Here is a 13,156-nt window from a genome sequence, read left to right as displayed (position 1 = left end):
AGGTTCAACTGTACCTATTGGCCTATCAGTAAATTGTACTAAATCAATATTTTACATGATCTTCATGAAGCCTAAGCCTCCCCAAACCAACACCAATGAATCTGCTACAAACTGGATACAGATATTATATTATTATTATACTAGAAACTGACACTTTATTACCACCCTATTAACATCTAAGCCAATCATCTCTCAGCCCCACAGCTTGGGCAGTGCCTAATTGGTCAGTATAAAGTCTTAACCAAACTTAATGATTTTCTCAGTTCAAATGGGGTTTTATTTATTCCATTTGGTTTGATGTTAGAATTTATTTTTTTTTCTGTTCCTTCCTCGGCTCAATTTAGATCGTATCTCCTGTACATTGTCAGTGAGTGGCTAATGCGCCCGTGACAGCCCGGCCTTTGGAGAGAAGGAGAATGTGACAGCTTCTCAGCTCTTCTGTTCCTGTCAGTCCATTTTGCTTTCGTCAATGTTCAGACGTAGAGCTAAAGGCCCCGTGTAAATCATGGAGTTTGTTGTTTGCTCCACGATGCCGGGCCGGACCTGCCGAGATGATCCCCAGAGAGAATTGTTCCTGGAGAGAAGAAGCAGATGCCTTCTGCAGAATGTTTAGCAAATTCTCTTTATTTATTACAGGCAACAAGCTGCAACTTCAGGGGGAATAGAGCGTTGCGCCTTATAATGAGAGCCATAAAGTAATCAGTGGAATTTATGACCCTCCATTGGTGTTTAGGTTAAAAAAAAATCATTATTTATGAGCCCAAACACATTATATTATTAGCTTTGTAGGGTCTACTGAGCCTGTTCTCCTCCTCATCTTGGTAACAGGGACTGAGAGCATTTTGGACCCCTGATATCTGCCCATGCATTGACTGGGACCTGTTCCCCTCCTCATCTTGGTAACAGGGACTGAGAGCGTTTTGGACCCCTGATATCTGCCCATGCACTGACTGGGACCTGTTCTCCTCCTCATCTTGGTAACAGGGACTGAGAGCGATTTGGACCTCTGATATCTGCCCATGCATTGACTGGGACCTGTTCTCCTCCTCATCTTGGTAACAGGGACTGAGAGCGTTTTGGACCCCTGATATCTGCCCATGCACCGACTGGGACCTGTTCTCCTCCTCATCTTGGTAACAGGGACTGAGAGCGATTTGGACCTCTGATATCTGCCCATGCATTGACTGGGACCTGTTCTCCTCCTCATCTTGGTAACAGGGACTGAGAGCGTTTTGGACCTCTGATATCTCCCCATGCATTGACTGGGACCTTCTAGATTTGGAAGATGTAAAGTATGATGAAGATTATTGATATTTATGACAAACAGGACTTTGTTCTATATACAATCAGGGCTACTAAGAGGTTACTAAAGTGACTCCTATATACAAAATGGAAGAAGTTGTTGCTATAAACGTTGAACATTGTGTTGAAGCACAAGTCATGTCTACGGGTATAAAGTCCTTGGGCTATGATGTAGGTGTCGGTAATCTGGCCACAACATATCGACTCCTAGGTCATACTATTTGGGTCCTTTACAGGGTATCTTAGGGGCCCCAACGTGATCTACCAAAAGACTCAACTCGTCAGTAAGACACATTGGAACATGGCCCAGTTTGCACCCCATAGGAGAAAAGGGTGGCACCTAATTGCCTGACCTATAGACTCACCACAGTAAATCCAGCTACATCTGACTGTCAGCCTATGGACCACATCAATGGATTGACCAAACTTTGACCAATATTTTCATGGTCAACCAGTTCCAAATAAAAGGCAACCTAAACCCCAAATCAGCTTTTTGCACAATAAGAAGAGATTCTAGGCAATTCTCAAGTATAAATGTATGTCTAAATCATGGAATTTGTTGTTTGCTCCACGATGCCGGGCCGAACCCATGGAGATGATCAGATGCCTCCTACAGAATGTTTAGCAAATTCTCTTTGTTTATCACAGGCAACAAACAGCCGCTTGGAATCAGGGGAAATAGAGCGTTGCGCCTTATAATGAGAGCCATAAAGTAATCAGTGGAATTTATGACCCTCCATTGGTGTTTAGGTTAAAAAAAAATCATTATTTATGAGCCCAAACACATTATATTATTAGCTTTGTAGGGTCTACTGAGCCTGTTCCCCTCCTCATCTTGGTAACAGGGACTGAGAGCGTTTTGGACCCCTGATATCTGCCCATGCATTGACTGGGACCTGTTCCCCTCCTCATCTTGGTGACAGGGACTGAGAGCGTTTTGGACCCCTGATATCTGCCCATGCACCGACTGGGACCTGTTCTCCTCCTCATCTTGGTAACAGGGACAGAGAGCGTTTTGGACCCCTGATATCTGCCCATGCACCGACTGGGACCTGTTCTCCTCCTCATCTTGCTAACAGGGACTGAGTGTGTTTTGGACCCCTGATATCTGCCCATGCACTGACTGGGACCTGTTCTCCTCCTCATCTTGCTAACAGGGACTGAGTGCGTTTTGGACCCCTGATATCTGCCCATGCACCGACTGGGACCTGTTCTCCTCCTCATCTTGGTAACAGGGACAGAGAGCGTTTTGGACCCCTGATATCTGCCCATGCACCGACTGGGACCTGTTCTCCTCCTCATCTTGGTAACAGGGACTGAGAGCGTTTTGGACCCCTGATATCTGCCCATGCACCGACTGGGACCTGTTCTCCTCCTCATCTTGGTAACAGGGACTGAGAGCGTTTTGGACCCCTGATATCTGCCCATGCATTGACTGGGACTTGTTCTTCTCCTCATCTTGGTAACAGGGACAGAGAGCGTTTTGGACCCCTGATATCTGTCCATGCACCGACTGGGACCTGTTCTCCTCCTCATCTTGGTAACAGGGACAGAGAGCGTTTTGGACCCCTGATATCTGCCCATGCACCGACTGGGACCTGTTCTCCTCCTCATCTTGGTAACAGGGACAGAGAGCGTTTTGGACCCCTGATATCTGTCCATGCACCGACTGGGACCTGTTCTCCTCCTCATCTTGGTAACAGGGACAGAGAGCGTTTTGGACCCCTGATATCTGCCCATGCACCGACTGGGACCTGTTCTCCTCCTCATCTTGGTAACAGGGACAGAGAGCGTTTTGGACCCCTGATATCTGCCCATGCACTGACTGGGACCTGTTCTCCTCCTCATCTTGGTAACAGGGACAGAGAGCGTTTTGGACCCCTGATATCTGCCCATGCACTGACTGGGACCTGTTCTCCTCCTCATCTTGGTAACAGGGACTGAGAGCGTTTTGGACCCCTGATATCTGCCCATGCATTGACTGGGACCTGTTCTCCTCCTCATCTTGGTAACAGGGACTGAGAGCGTTTTGGACCCCTGATATCTGCCCATGCACCGACTGGGACCTTCCAGATTTGGAAGATTATTGATATTTATGACACACAGGAAACTTTGTTCTCTATACAATCAGGGCTACTAAGAGGTTACTAAAGCGTTGAACATTGTGTTGAAGCACAAGTCATGTCTACGGGTATAAAGTCCTTGGGCCATTATGTAGGTGTCGGTAATCTGGCCACAACATATCGACTCCTAGGTCATACTATTTGGGTCCTTTACAGGGTATCTGAGGGGCCCCAACGTGACCTACTTGACTGATCAAACCTAAATCAGACTCAACATATTTCTTCAGTAAGACACATTGGAACATGGCCCAGTTTGCACCCCGTAGTAGACGGTAGCCTGACCTATAGACTGAAATCACCACAGTAAATCCACCTTCATTTGACTAGAGACCAAATCAGTGGATTGACCCAACTTTGACCAATCACACTGGTCAACTAGTACCACATTAAAGGGAAACTAAACCACCAAAACAGCTTTTTGCACAATAAAAGTGATTCTAGGCAACTTTCCAGTGTATATATAAATATACATTTAGAAATGGAAATGGGTGTAAAGTTGTAATTCCAGTTGAAAGTATAATTTATGTGTCTCTTTCTGCTCCAAGAAGTCACATCGCAGACTCCATGGTGTAACCAATACAAGGTGATATTCTATCCAAACAGCAATAGTGTAGGGCTGCCAAGTCTCTCTATATAAATAACCTTCCGAATTTATTTTAGTTCATTTCTTTAACGTCTGAGAAAGCGTTTGTTGGCCAAACTGCAGTGTGAGGGACATGGCGGCTCAATGTAGGGCTTAGCCAACGGGCCAGCGGGCCGCCAACTGCATAGCTGAGATATAGGGATTATCATATACACGTAGCTGTCTGTCTGTGTGAGCCCCCCGTGCCCCCCGGCCCAGCCCCTAACTGGGGCATTAGTTCCCTTGCACTCCATTGGGCCTTCTTCCTCCCCAGTATCAAAGCAAAATGGCATATTACTGGAGTTTTAGCTTTTTATCTGGTTGCTAGGGTCCAAATTACCTTAGTAACTAGGTAGAGTTGCAAGGAGAGACTGGAATACGAATAGGAGAGGGTCTGAATAGAAAGATAAGTTATAATAAGTAACAATAACATTGTAGCTTCTTAATTAAGGGCAGACTTGTCAAATCACGAGTTTGAATTCCGAATGGGAAAAATTCGGATTGGAAACGAAAATTTCTGAAGATCGCAAATATCACGAAAATGTTTGCGAAAAAATCGTATTAGTCACGATAATATCATATTGGCGATCAGAAAGTCACTAAATTTTCGTACCGAATGATTGTAAACAGCGGCGAAACAGTTCCGAATTTTTGAGCGCTAAAAATACGAAAAAGTTGCGCAAGCGTCGAAAAAGTCATGGAAAATACGATTGGAGCGTTGGTGGATACGTAAATGTGCCCCTTAGAGTTACCCCTCCGTACCCCAGTAGGGGCTTGTTTACCCTAAAAGGTGAATTCCTCCCATGGGGTACGGCAAATCGGCATGTTATTACCCATAATGCAGTTTTTTCCCCCATAGTTCCAGGGCAATTGTGGCCAAAGTCGCTTCTGCAGAATTGCACCCAAAATGGACGCCGTTGCTCTTTGACACAATTGGGGGGCATTTTACACTGGGGGTGGCGTCACTTCCAGAGCACACAGGGCAAAATGGCGTTCGGTTCTGGTTCTTAACTTGCTCCACCTGGAGCTTTGGGTGGGTTCCGGGCGGTGGTATCTCTGGGGCACCCCAGAGTCGCTAGGGGCAATTGCCATCAGTAGATGGAGGCACTGGGGTACATGTGGAAGTGCAGGAGTTTTATAGGGTGCAAGTTAGTATGCGCCCATGTTAGAGCCCCCACACTCGGGGGGTGTTCGTAAGTGGTGGAATCTCCAGGGCACCCCAGGGTCACTAGGGGCAGAAGATGGAGGCACTGGGGTACATGTGGAAGTGCGGGAGTTTTATAGGGTGCAAGTCAGTATGCGCCATGTTAGAGCCCCCACACTCGGGGGGGTTTTCGTAAGTGGTGGTATCTCCGGGCACCCCAGGGTCACTAGGGGCAGAAGATGGAGGCACTGGGGTACATGTGGAAGTGCGGGAGTTTTATAGGGTGCAAGTCAATATGCGCCATGTTAGAGCCCCCACACTCGGGGGGGTTTTCGTAAGTGGTGGTATCTCCGGGCACCCCAGGGTCACTAGGGCAGTTGCCATCAGAAGATGGAGGCACTGGGGTACATGTGGAATGCAGGAGTTTTTTTAGGGTGCAAGTCAATATGCGCCCATGTTAGAGCCCCCACACTCGAGGGGTGTTCATAAGTGGTGGAATCTCCAGGGCACCCCAGGGTCACTAGGGGCAGAAGATGGAGGCACTGGGGTACATGTGGAAGTGCAGGAGTTTCTATAGGGTGCAAGTCAATATGCGCCATGTTAGAGCCCCCACACTCGGGGGGGTTTTCGTAAGTGGTGGTATCTCCGGGCACCCCAGGGTCACTAGGGCAGTTGCCATCAGAAGATGGAGGCACTGGGGTACATGTGGAATGCAGGAGTTTTTTTAGGGTGCAAGTCAATATGCGCCCATGTTAGAGCCCCCACACTCGGGGGGTGTTCGTTAGTGACCCCTGTAATGTAGGAACGGCTGAACAACTCTGGCAACTGTTTTGCAGTCTGAGCTCAAAAGATTTGGAGAAAATGTTCTCTCGGCCCCAGAAATCCTTTTGCGGAGAGATCAGTGAGATTTTTCCATATGGCTCCTGTCAACGGGCAATTTATCACTCCCCTAATTCTGATCCCTCGCAGGATAATAGGGGGGGAACATCTCTGCAGGGCCCCCCTGCCCGTGGCTGTAGGTGCTGAGGTTGCCAAACAGTAGGCCCCTTTCTTTCATGCCTATATCTGATCCAGATGGGGCTGCTGGGGCTACTGCAGGTAGCCTAGAACATTATAGGGGCCTGACAGCAGGGCCCATTGGTGCCTCTCACCTGGGCAATATCTCCCTTACGGGGCCCCAAGGTGCCTGATGGTGTGCGAGGGCCCCCCCTGCCCATGGCTGTAGGTGCTGAGGTTGCCAAACAGTAGGCCCCTTTCTCTCATGCCTATATCTGATCCAGATGGGGCTGCCGGGGCTACTGCAGGTAGCCTAGAACATTATAGGGGCCCATTGGTGCCTCTCACCTGGGCAATATCTCCCTTACGGGGCCCCCAAGGTGCCTGATGGTGTGCGAGGGGCCCCCCTGCCCATGGCTGTAGGTGCTGAGGATGCCAAACAGTAGGCCCCTTTCTCTCATGCCTATATCTGATCCAGATGGGGCTGCCGGGGCTACTGCAGGTAGCCTAGAACATTATAGGGGCCCATTGGTGCCTCTCACCTGGGCAATATCTCCCTTACGGGGCCCCAAGGTGCCTGATGGTGTGCGAGGGGCCCCCCTGTTGTACTGAAATCTGCCAGTAACAGAAAGCCCCTGTAGGGCCACAGAAACACAATCTAAGCCATAAAGTAGAAGCAAAGTACAGTCGGACCCAACAGTTTTTATGACCACGGAATCCAATGGGTTAAACACCTCCCACACTTCGTGGCACGGGGAAAGGTAAACGTTTGTCACATGGGTAAATATAAATCTAACAACACAGCGGGGGCAGCGAGTCCATTTGGTTCTGATAATAATATAACAGCTGAATATACTTGCGCTTATACTTAAGATATGATTAGCAATATTAAAGGACAAGTAAAGCCTGGGAGTATTAGTACTGAAGGGGCTGGTTCACCATTAACTTTTACTATGTTATAGAATGTCCCATTTTAAGAAGCTTTTCAATGGGTCTTCATTATTTATTTATTTTTTATAGTTTTTTAATTATTTGCCTTCCTCTACTGCCTCTTTCAAATTGGGGGGGGGGGGGTCACTGACCCCGGCAGCCAAAAAAACTGCAATTTTTATTTCAGGTCCTATTTTCTTCATATACCAGTCTCTCATCCAAACCACTCCCTGGTTGCTAAGATAACTTGGACCCTAGCAACCAGAGAGCTGCACAAAAAGTGAACTAAAAAAAAACTACAAATGATAAATGAAGACCAATTACAAATTGTCTCAGAATATTATTCTCTACATCAGACTAGAAGTTAATTCCAAGGTCCATTTTCCATAGGCAACAGCCTTACACCCCACCCCCCTACAAATAAATGGAATATTCCCTCGGAAGATGAACTTTTTAAAAAAAAAACATTGACTACCTGGTTGCTAGGGTAACTGTGACCATAATGGACCAGAACACCGGACCTGTAGGACACAAATTGCTTTAAATTGAAGCCCCCCAAGTGTGGAGCCACAAGGTGCACCCAACTGCTCCCAAGGGGGTGCCCTGCCCCCTGTACCATGGAGCCAATGGGTGAGGGGGGGAAGAGGGTAAAGGTTGGGGGTTAGCAGTAGAAGAAATCCCTATAAATAGTGATTGGCGAAATGATTCGGCAGGCATAGATTTGCAGCGAATTTCCGCGTTTTTCCATTGGCGGATTGTTTCGCGAAACGGATGAAAAAATTTGCAGCGGAAAGATTCGCCGCACATCCAAAAATTGTCGACTGCGTCAAAAAAGAATAGCCGCATGACAAAATAATAGCCGGGCGACAAAATAATAGCCACGGGAGACAAAATAATAGCCGCCGGCGACAAAATAATAGCCGCGGGTGACAAAATAATAGCTGCAGGTGACAAAATAATAGCCGCGGGCGACAAAATAATAGCTGCAGGTGACAAAATAATAGCCGCGGGCGACAAAATAATAGCTGCAGGCAACATAATAATAGCCGTGTGACAAAATAATAGCCACGGGTGACAATTTTTTTTGCTGCACGATTTTTTCCCCATTTCGTGAATTTCGCAAACAGATTCGCTCATCACTACCTATAAACAGCTCTGACTATGGAGAAACATTACCTGGTTCAGAGGAAGGAACACGATGAATATTAGCGCCGTTTTGTAAATCCGTCCCGTATCCGAGAAACGGCAGAAAATCCTCATGTTGGGCAGTAAATCCTGACGGAGATTCCGGGGGCGCTATTTAACCCCCGCGGGGACATCCACGAGCGTCACTCTCACAACCATGGGGAAAGTTCCGTTGGGAAAGTCACTTCACATAAAGGGAAAGTTCACCCCCGTCCCGACTGGAAGTTGCGGGGTCTGTCGGAGCGAGGGAGGATGACGCACGGTTGGACTCGCAGTCTGTGCATCCCAGAAATGTTTGCTAAGGATTCCACCCGACTGTCAGCTCCCGAGACAGATGTTCTCTTTTTTTTTTCTCTCTCTGCCCCGTCGTCCAATGAGAGTCGTGACAGGGAATGATCTAGAAACATGAGTATTTTGCCGTTTAGATAAATATTATCAGTCTGTTTTTGAAAACCACATTTGGTATCAAAGCGGAAGCTCTCAGGGTGATGAACTGGGGTCGGCGGGACGTGACCCCCCATATGGGAGCCCTATAGCACTCACTGGGGGGGGGGGGGTTGTTCATGTCTGAGCCAACAGCTCTGTTCAACTGTCAGCTGCTGATATTGTGTATAGTAAACATGAAATATTGTCTGGTCTCAATGTAATCGCTCAGTCTCTATAAACAATAAAGCCAATATGTGTCTGCGTCTGTGGCCCCTGGATTAACCCCCGATACAGAGAGATTCATGGGGGGCCCATCGGGATTATTCTAGAATGAAAATATTGAGATTCCCAAAAATGAGGGGCTACAGATGTACCGTGTCCGACAGGGCAAAATGGGGGGAATGTAATGAAAGAGCAACTACAGGGGCACATACAGAATGGGGAGCCACGGAGGGACCCTGCCCAGACAGAGGGGAAGGTGAGGGGCACATACAGAATGGGGAGACACAGAGGGACCCTGCCCAGACAGAGGGGAAGGTGAGGGGCACATACAGAATGGGGAGCCACGGAGGGACCCTGCCCAGACAGAGGGGAAGGTGAGGGGCACATACAGAATGGGGAGCCACGGAGGGACCCTGCCCAGACAGAGGGGAAGGTGAGGGGCACATACAGAATGGGGAGCCACGGAGGGACCCTGCCCAGACAGAGGGGAAGGTGAGGGGCACATACAGAATGGGGAGACACAGAGGGACCCTGCCCAGACAGAGGGGGGGCACATACAGAATGGGGAGACACAGAGGGACCCTGCCCAGACAGAGGGGAAGGTGAGGGGCACATACAGGATGGGGAGACACAGAGGGACCCTGCCCAGACAGAGGGGGGGCACATACAGAATGGGGAGCCACAGAGGGACCCTGCCCAGACAGAGGGGGGGCACATACAGGATGGGGAGCCACAGAGGTACCCTGCCCAGACAGAGGGGAAGGTGAGGGGCACATACAGAATGGGGAGACACAGAGGGACCCTGCCCAGACAGAGGGGGGGGCACATACAGAATGGGGAGACACAGAGGGACCCTGCCCAGACAGAGGGGAAGGTGAGGGGCACATACAGAATGGGGAGACACAGAGGGACCCTGCCCAGACAGAGGGGGGGGGGCACATACAGAATGGGGAGACACAGAGGGACCCTGCCCAGACAGAGGGGGGGGCACATACAGAATGGGGAGCCACAGAGGGACCCTGCCCAGACAGAGGGGGGGGCACATACAGAATGGGGAGCCACAGAGGGACCCTACTCCACCTAAAGATCTCCTTTGACCTTGGACAACTTAATCATATACATTGTAAGTACAAGGTCCTTTTAGTGCCAGTAACAGAGAGAGACCTTCCTGCTTGTGGGCTGATCTTTCCCCACTTTCAGAGGTAAGTCTGGGCCTCACACTCCATTGATGGGTCTCAGTCTGTTCACCCTTTGATCTCCCTACTGAATAACTGCTTAATAGAATCGGCCAGAAGACTGGAAAAGAACAGACCTAATGTTGCTGGACATTCTCTCGGATGAAATAGAAATTATATGAGACAGGGGCTGCGCTCTATCATTTCAGGGAATCTGAGAGGCGAGGTTTCAATCAAGTCCTGTAATCACATGTTTGTCCGACTCTAAATATTTACAGTAAGTTAAGGAAAGAGAGAGGCGCTCGGGCCCCACCGGCCTGGTCTGAGTGTTTGTAGAACTGAGTTTGTGCATAAATATCGTTATTTGTGTTCCGATGATGGAAAAAGCAGCAAAAGAACGTCCAACAGAGGGGAATAGGCCCATCCTATAGGCTGAGACTGGTAACTAGTCTTGGGGAATAGGCCCATCCTATAGGCTGAGACTGGTAACTAGTCGAGGGGAATAGGCCCATCCTATAGGCTGAGACTGGTAACTAGTCTTGGGGAATAGGCCCATCCTATAGGCTGAGACTGGTAACTAGTCTTGGGGAATAGGCCCGTCCTATAGGCTGAGACTGGTAACTAGTCTTGGGGAATAGGCCCATCCTATAGGCTGAGACTGGTAACTAGTCTTGGGGAACAGGCCCATCCTATAGGCTGAGACTGGTAACTAGTCTTGGGGAATAGGCCCATCCTATAGGCTGAGACTGGTAACTAGTCTTGGGGAATAGGCCCGTCCTATAGAGTGAGACTGGTAACTAGTCGAGGGGAATAGGCCCGTCCTATAGGCTGAGACTGGTAACTAGTCGAGGGGAATAGGCCCATCCTATAGAGTGAGACTGGTAACTAGTCGAGGGGAATAGGCCCATCCTATAGGCTGAGACTGGTAACTAGTCGAGGGGAATAGGCCCATCCTATAGGCTGAGACTGGTAACTAGTCGAGGGGAATAGGCCCGTCCTATAGAGTGAGACTGGTAACTAGTCGAGGGGAATAGGCCCATCCTATAGGCTGAGACTGGTAACTAGTCGAGGGGAATAGGCCCGTCCTATAGAGTGAGACTGGTAACTAGTCGAGGGGAATAGGCCCGTCCTATAGAGTGACACTGGTAACTAGTCGAGGGGAATAGGCCCGTCCTATAGGCTGAGACTGGTAACTAGTCGAGGGGAATAGGCCCGTCCTATAGAGTGAGACTTGTAACTAGTCTTGGGGAATAGGCCCGTCCTATAGACTGAGACTGGTAACTAGTCTTGGGGAATAGGCCCGTCCTATAGGCTGAGACTGGTAACTAGTCGAGGGGAATAGGCCCGTCCTATAGGCTGAGACTGGTAACTAGTCGAGGGGAATAGGCCCGTCCTATAGGCTGAGACTGGTAACTAGTCGAGGGGAATAGGACCGTCCTATAGAGTGAGACTGGTAACTAGTCTTGGGGAATAGGCCCATCCTATAGACTGAGACTGGTAACTAGTCTTGGGGAATAGGCCCATCCTATAGGCTGAGACTGGTAACTAGTCTTGGGGAATAGGCCCATCCTATAGGCTGAGACTGGTAACTAGTCGAGGGGAATAGGCCCGTCCTATAGAGTGAGACTGGTAACTAGTCGAGGGGAATAGGCCCATCCTATAGGCTGAGACTGGTAACTAGTCTAGGGGAATAGGCCCGTCCTATAGAGTGAGACTGGTAACTAGTCGAGGGGAATAGGCCCATCCTATAGGCTGAGACTGGTAACTAGTCGAGGGGAATAGGCCCGTCCTATAGAGTGAGACTGGTAACTAGTCGAGGGGAATAGGCCCGTCCTATAGAGTGACACTGGTAACTAGTCGAGGGGAATAGGCCCGTCCTATAGGCTGAGACTGGTAACTAGTCGAGGGGAATAGGCCCGTCCTATAGAGTGAGACTGGTAACTAGTCTTGGGGAATAGGCCCGTCCTATAGACTGAGACTGGTAACTAGTCTTGGGGAATAGGCCCATCCTATAGGCTGAGACTGGTAACTAGTCGAGGGGAATAGGCCCGTCCTATAGAGTGAGACTGGTAACTAGTCGAGGGGAATAGGCCCGTCCTATAGGCTGAGACTGGTAACTAGTCGAGGGGAATAGGCCCGTCCTATAGGCTGAGACTGGTAACTAGTCGAGGGGAATAGGCCCGTCCTATAGAGTGAGACTGGTAACTAGTCGAGGGGAATAGGCCCGTCCTATAGAGTGAGACTGGTAACTAGTCGAGGGGAATAGGCCCGTCCTATAGGCTGAGACTGGTAACTAGTCGAGGGGAATAGGCCCGTCCTATAGAGTGAGACTGGTAACTAGTCTTGGGGAATAGGCCCATCCTATAGGCTGAGACTGGTAACTAGTCGAGGGGAATAGGCCCGTCCTATAGACTGAGACTGGTAACTAGTCGAGGGGAATAGGCCCGTCCTATAGACTGAGACTGGTAACTAGTCGAGGGGAATAGGCCCATCCTATAGACTGAGACTGGTAACTAGTCGAGGGGAATAGGCCCGTCCTATAGAGTGAGACTGGTAACTAGTCGAGGGGAATAGGCCCGTCCTATAGAGTGAGACTGGTAACTAGTCTAGGGGAATAGGCCCGTCCTATAGGCTGAGACTGGTAACTAGTCGAGGGGAATAGGCCCGTCCTATAGGCTGAGACTGGTAACTAGTCGAGGGGAATAGGCCCGTCCTATAGAGTGAGACTGGTAACTAGTCTTGGGGAATAGGCCCATCCTATAGGCTGAGACTGGTAACTAGTCGAGGGGAATAGGCCCATCCTATAGGCTGAGACTGGTAACTAGTCTTGGGGAATAGGCCCGTCCTATAGAGTGAGACTGGTAACTAGTCGAGGGGAATAGGCCCGTCCTATAGGCTGAGACTGGTAACTAGTCGAGGGGAATAGGCCCATCCTATAGGCTGAGACTGGTAACTAGTCGAGGGGAATAGGCCCATCCTATAGGCTGAGACTGGTAACTAGTCGAGGGGAATAGGCCCGTCCTATAGAGTG

The 13,156-nt window shown here is 49.3% G+C and overlaps 1 protein-coding gene across 1 annotated transcript in view; it reads right to left on the bottom strand.

Annotated features, from left to right (window-relative positions):
• Positions 1-8,594, bottom strand: part of glp2r (glucagon-like peptide 2 receptor) — a 57,401-nt gene extending 48,807 nt beyond the window's left edge. Inside the window, exon 1 of the mRNA XM_004919563.4 lies at positions 8,294-8,594. Coding sequence (XP_004919620.2) covers positions 8,294-8,377 — 84 coding nt within the window. The 5' untranslated portion in view covers positions 8,378-8,594. The remainder of the gene's footprint in view (positions 1-8,293) is intronic.
• Between the last annotated feature and the right edge of the window lie 4,562 nt (positions 8,595-13,156).

Source organism: Xenopus tropicalis, chromosome 10 (assembly GCF_000004195.4).
Source record: "Xenopus tropicalis strain Nigerian chromosome 10, UCB_Xtro_10.0, whole genome shotgun sequence".
Classification (NCBI taxonomy): Eukaryota; Metazoa; Chordata; class Amphibia; order Anura; family Pipidae; genus Xenopus; species Xenopus tropicalis.
Note: the sequence above shows the minus strand (reverse complement) of the source record. Positions and strands in the feature narration are given on the sequence as shown.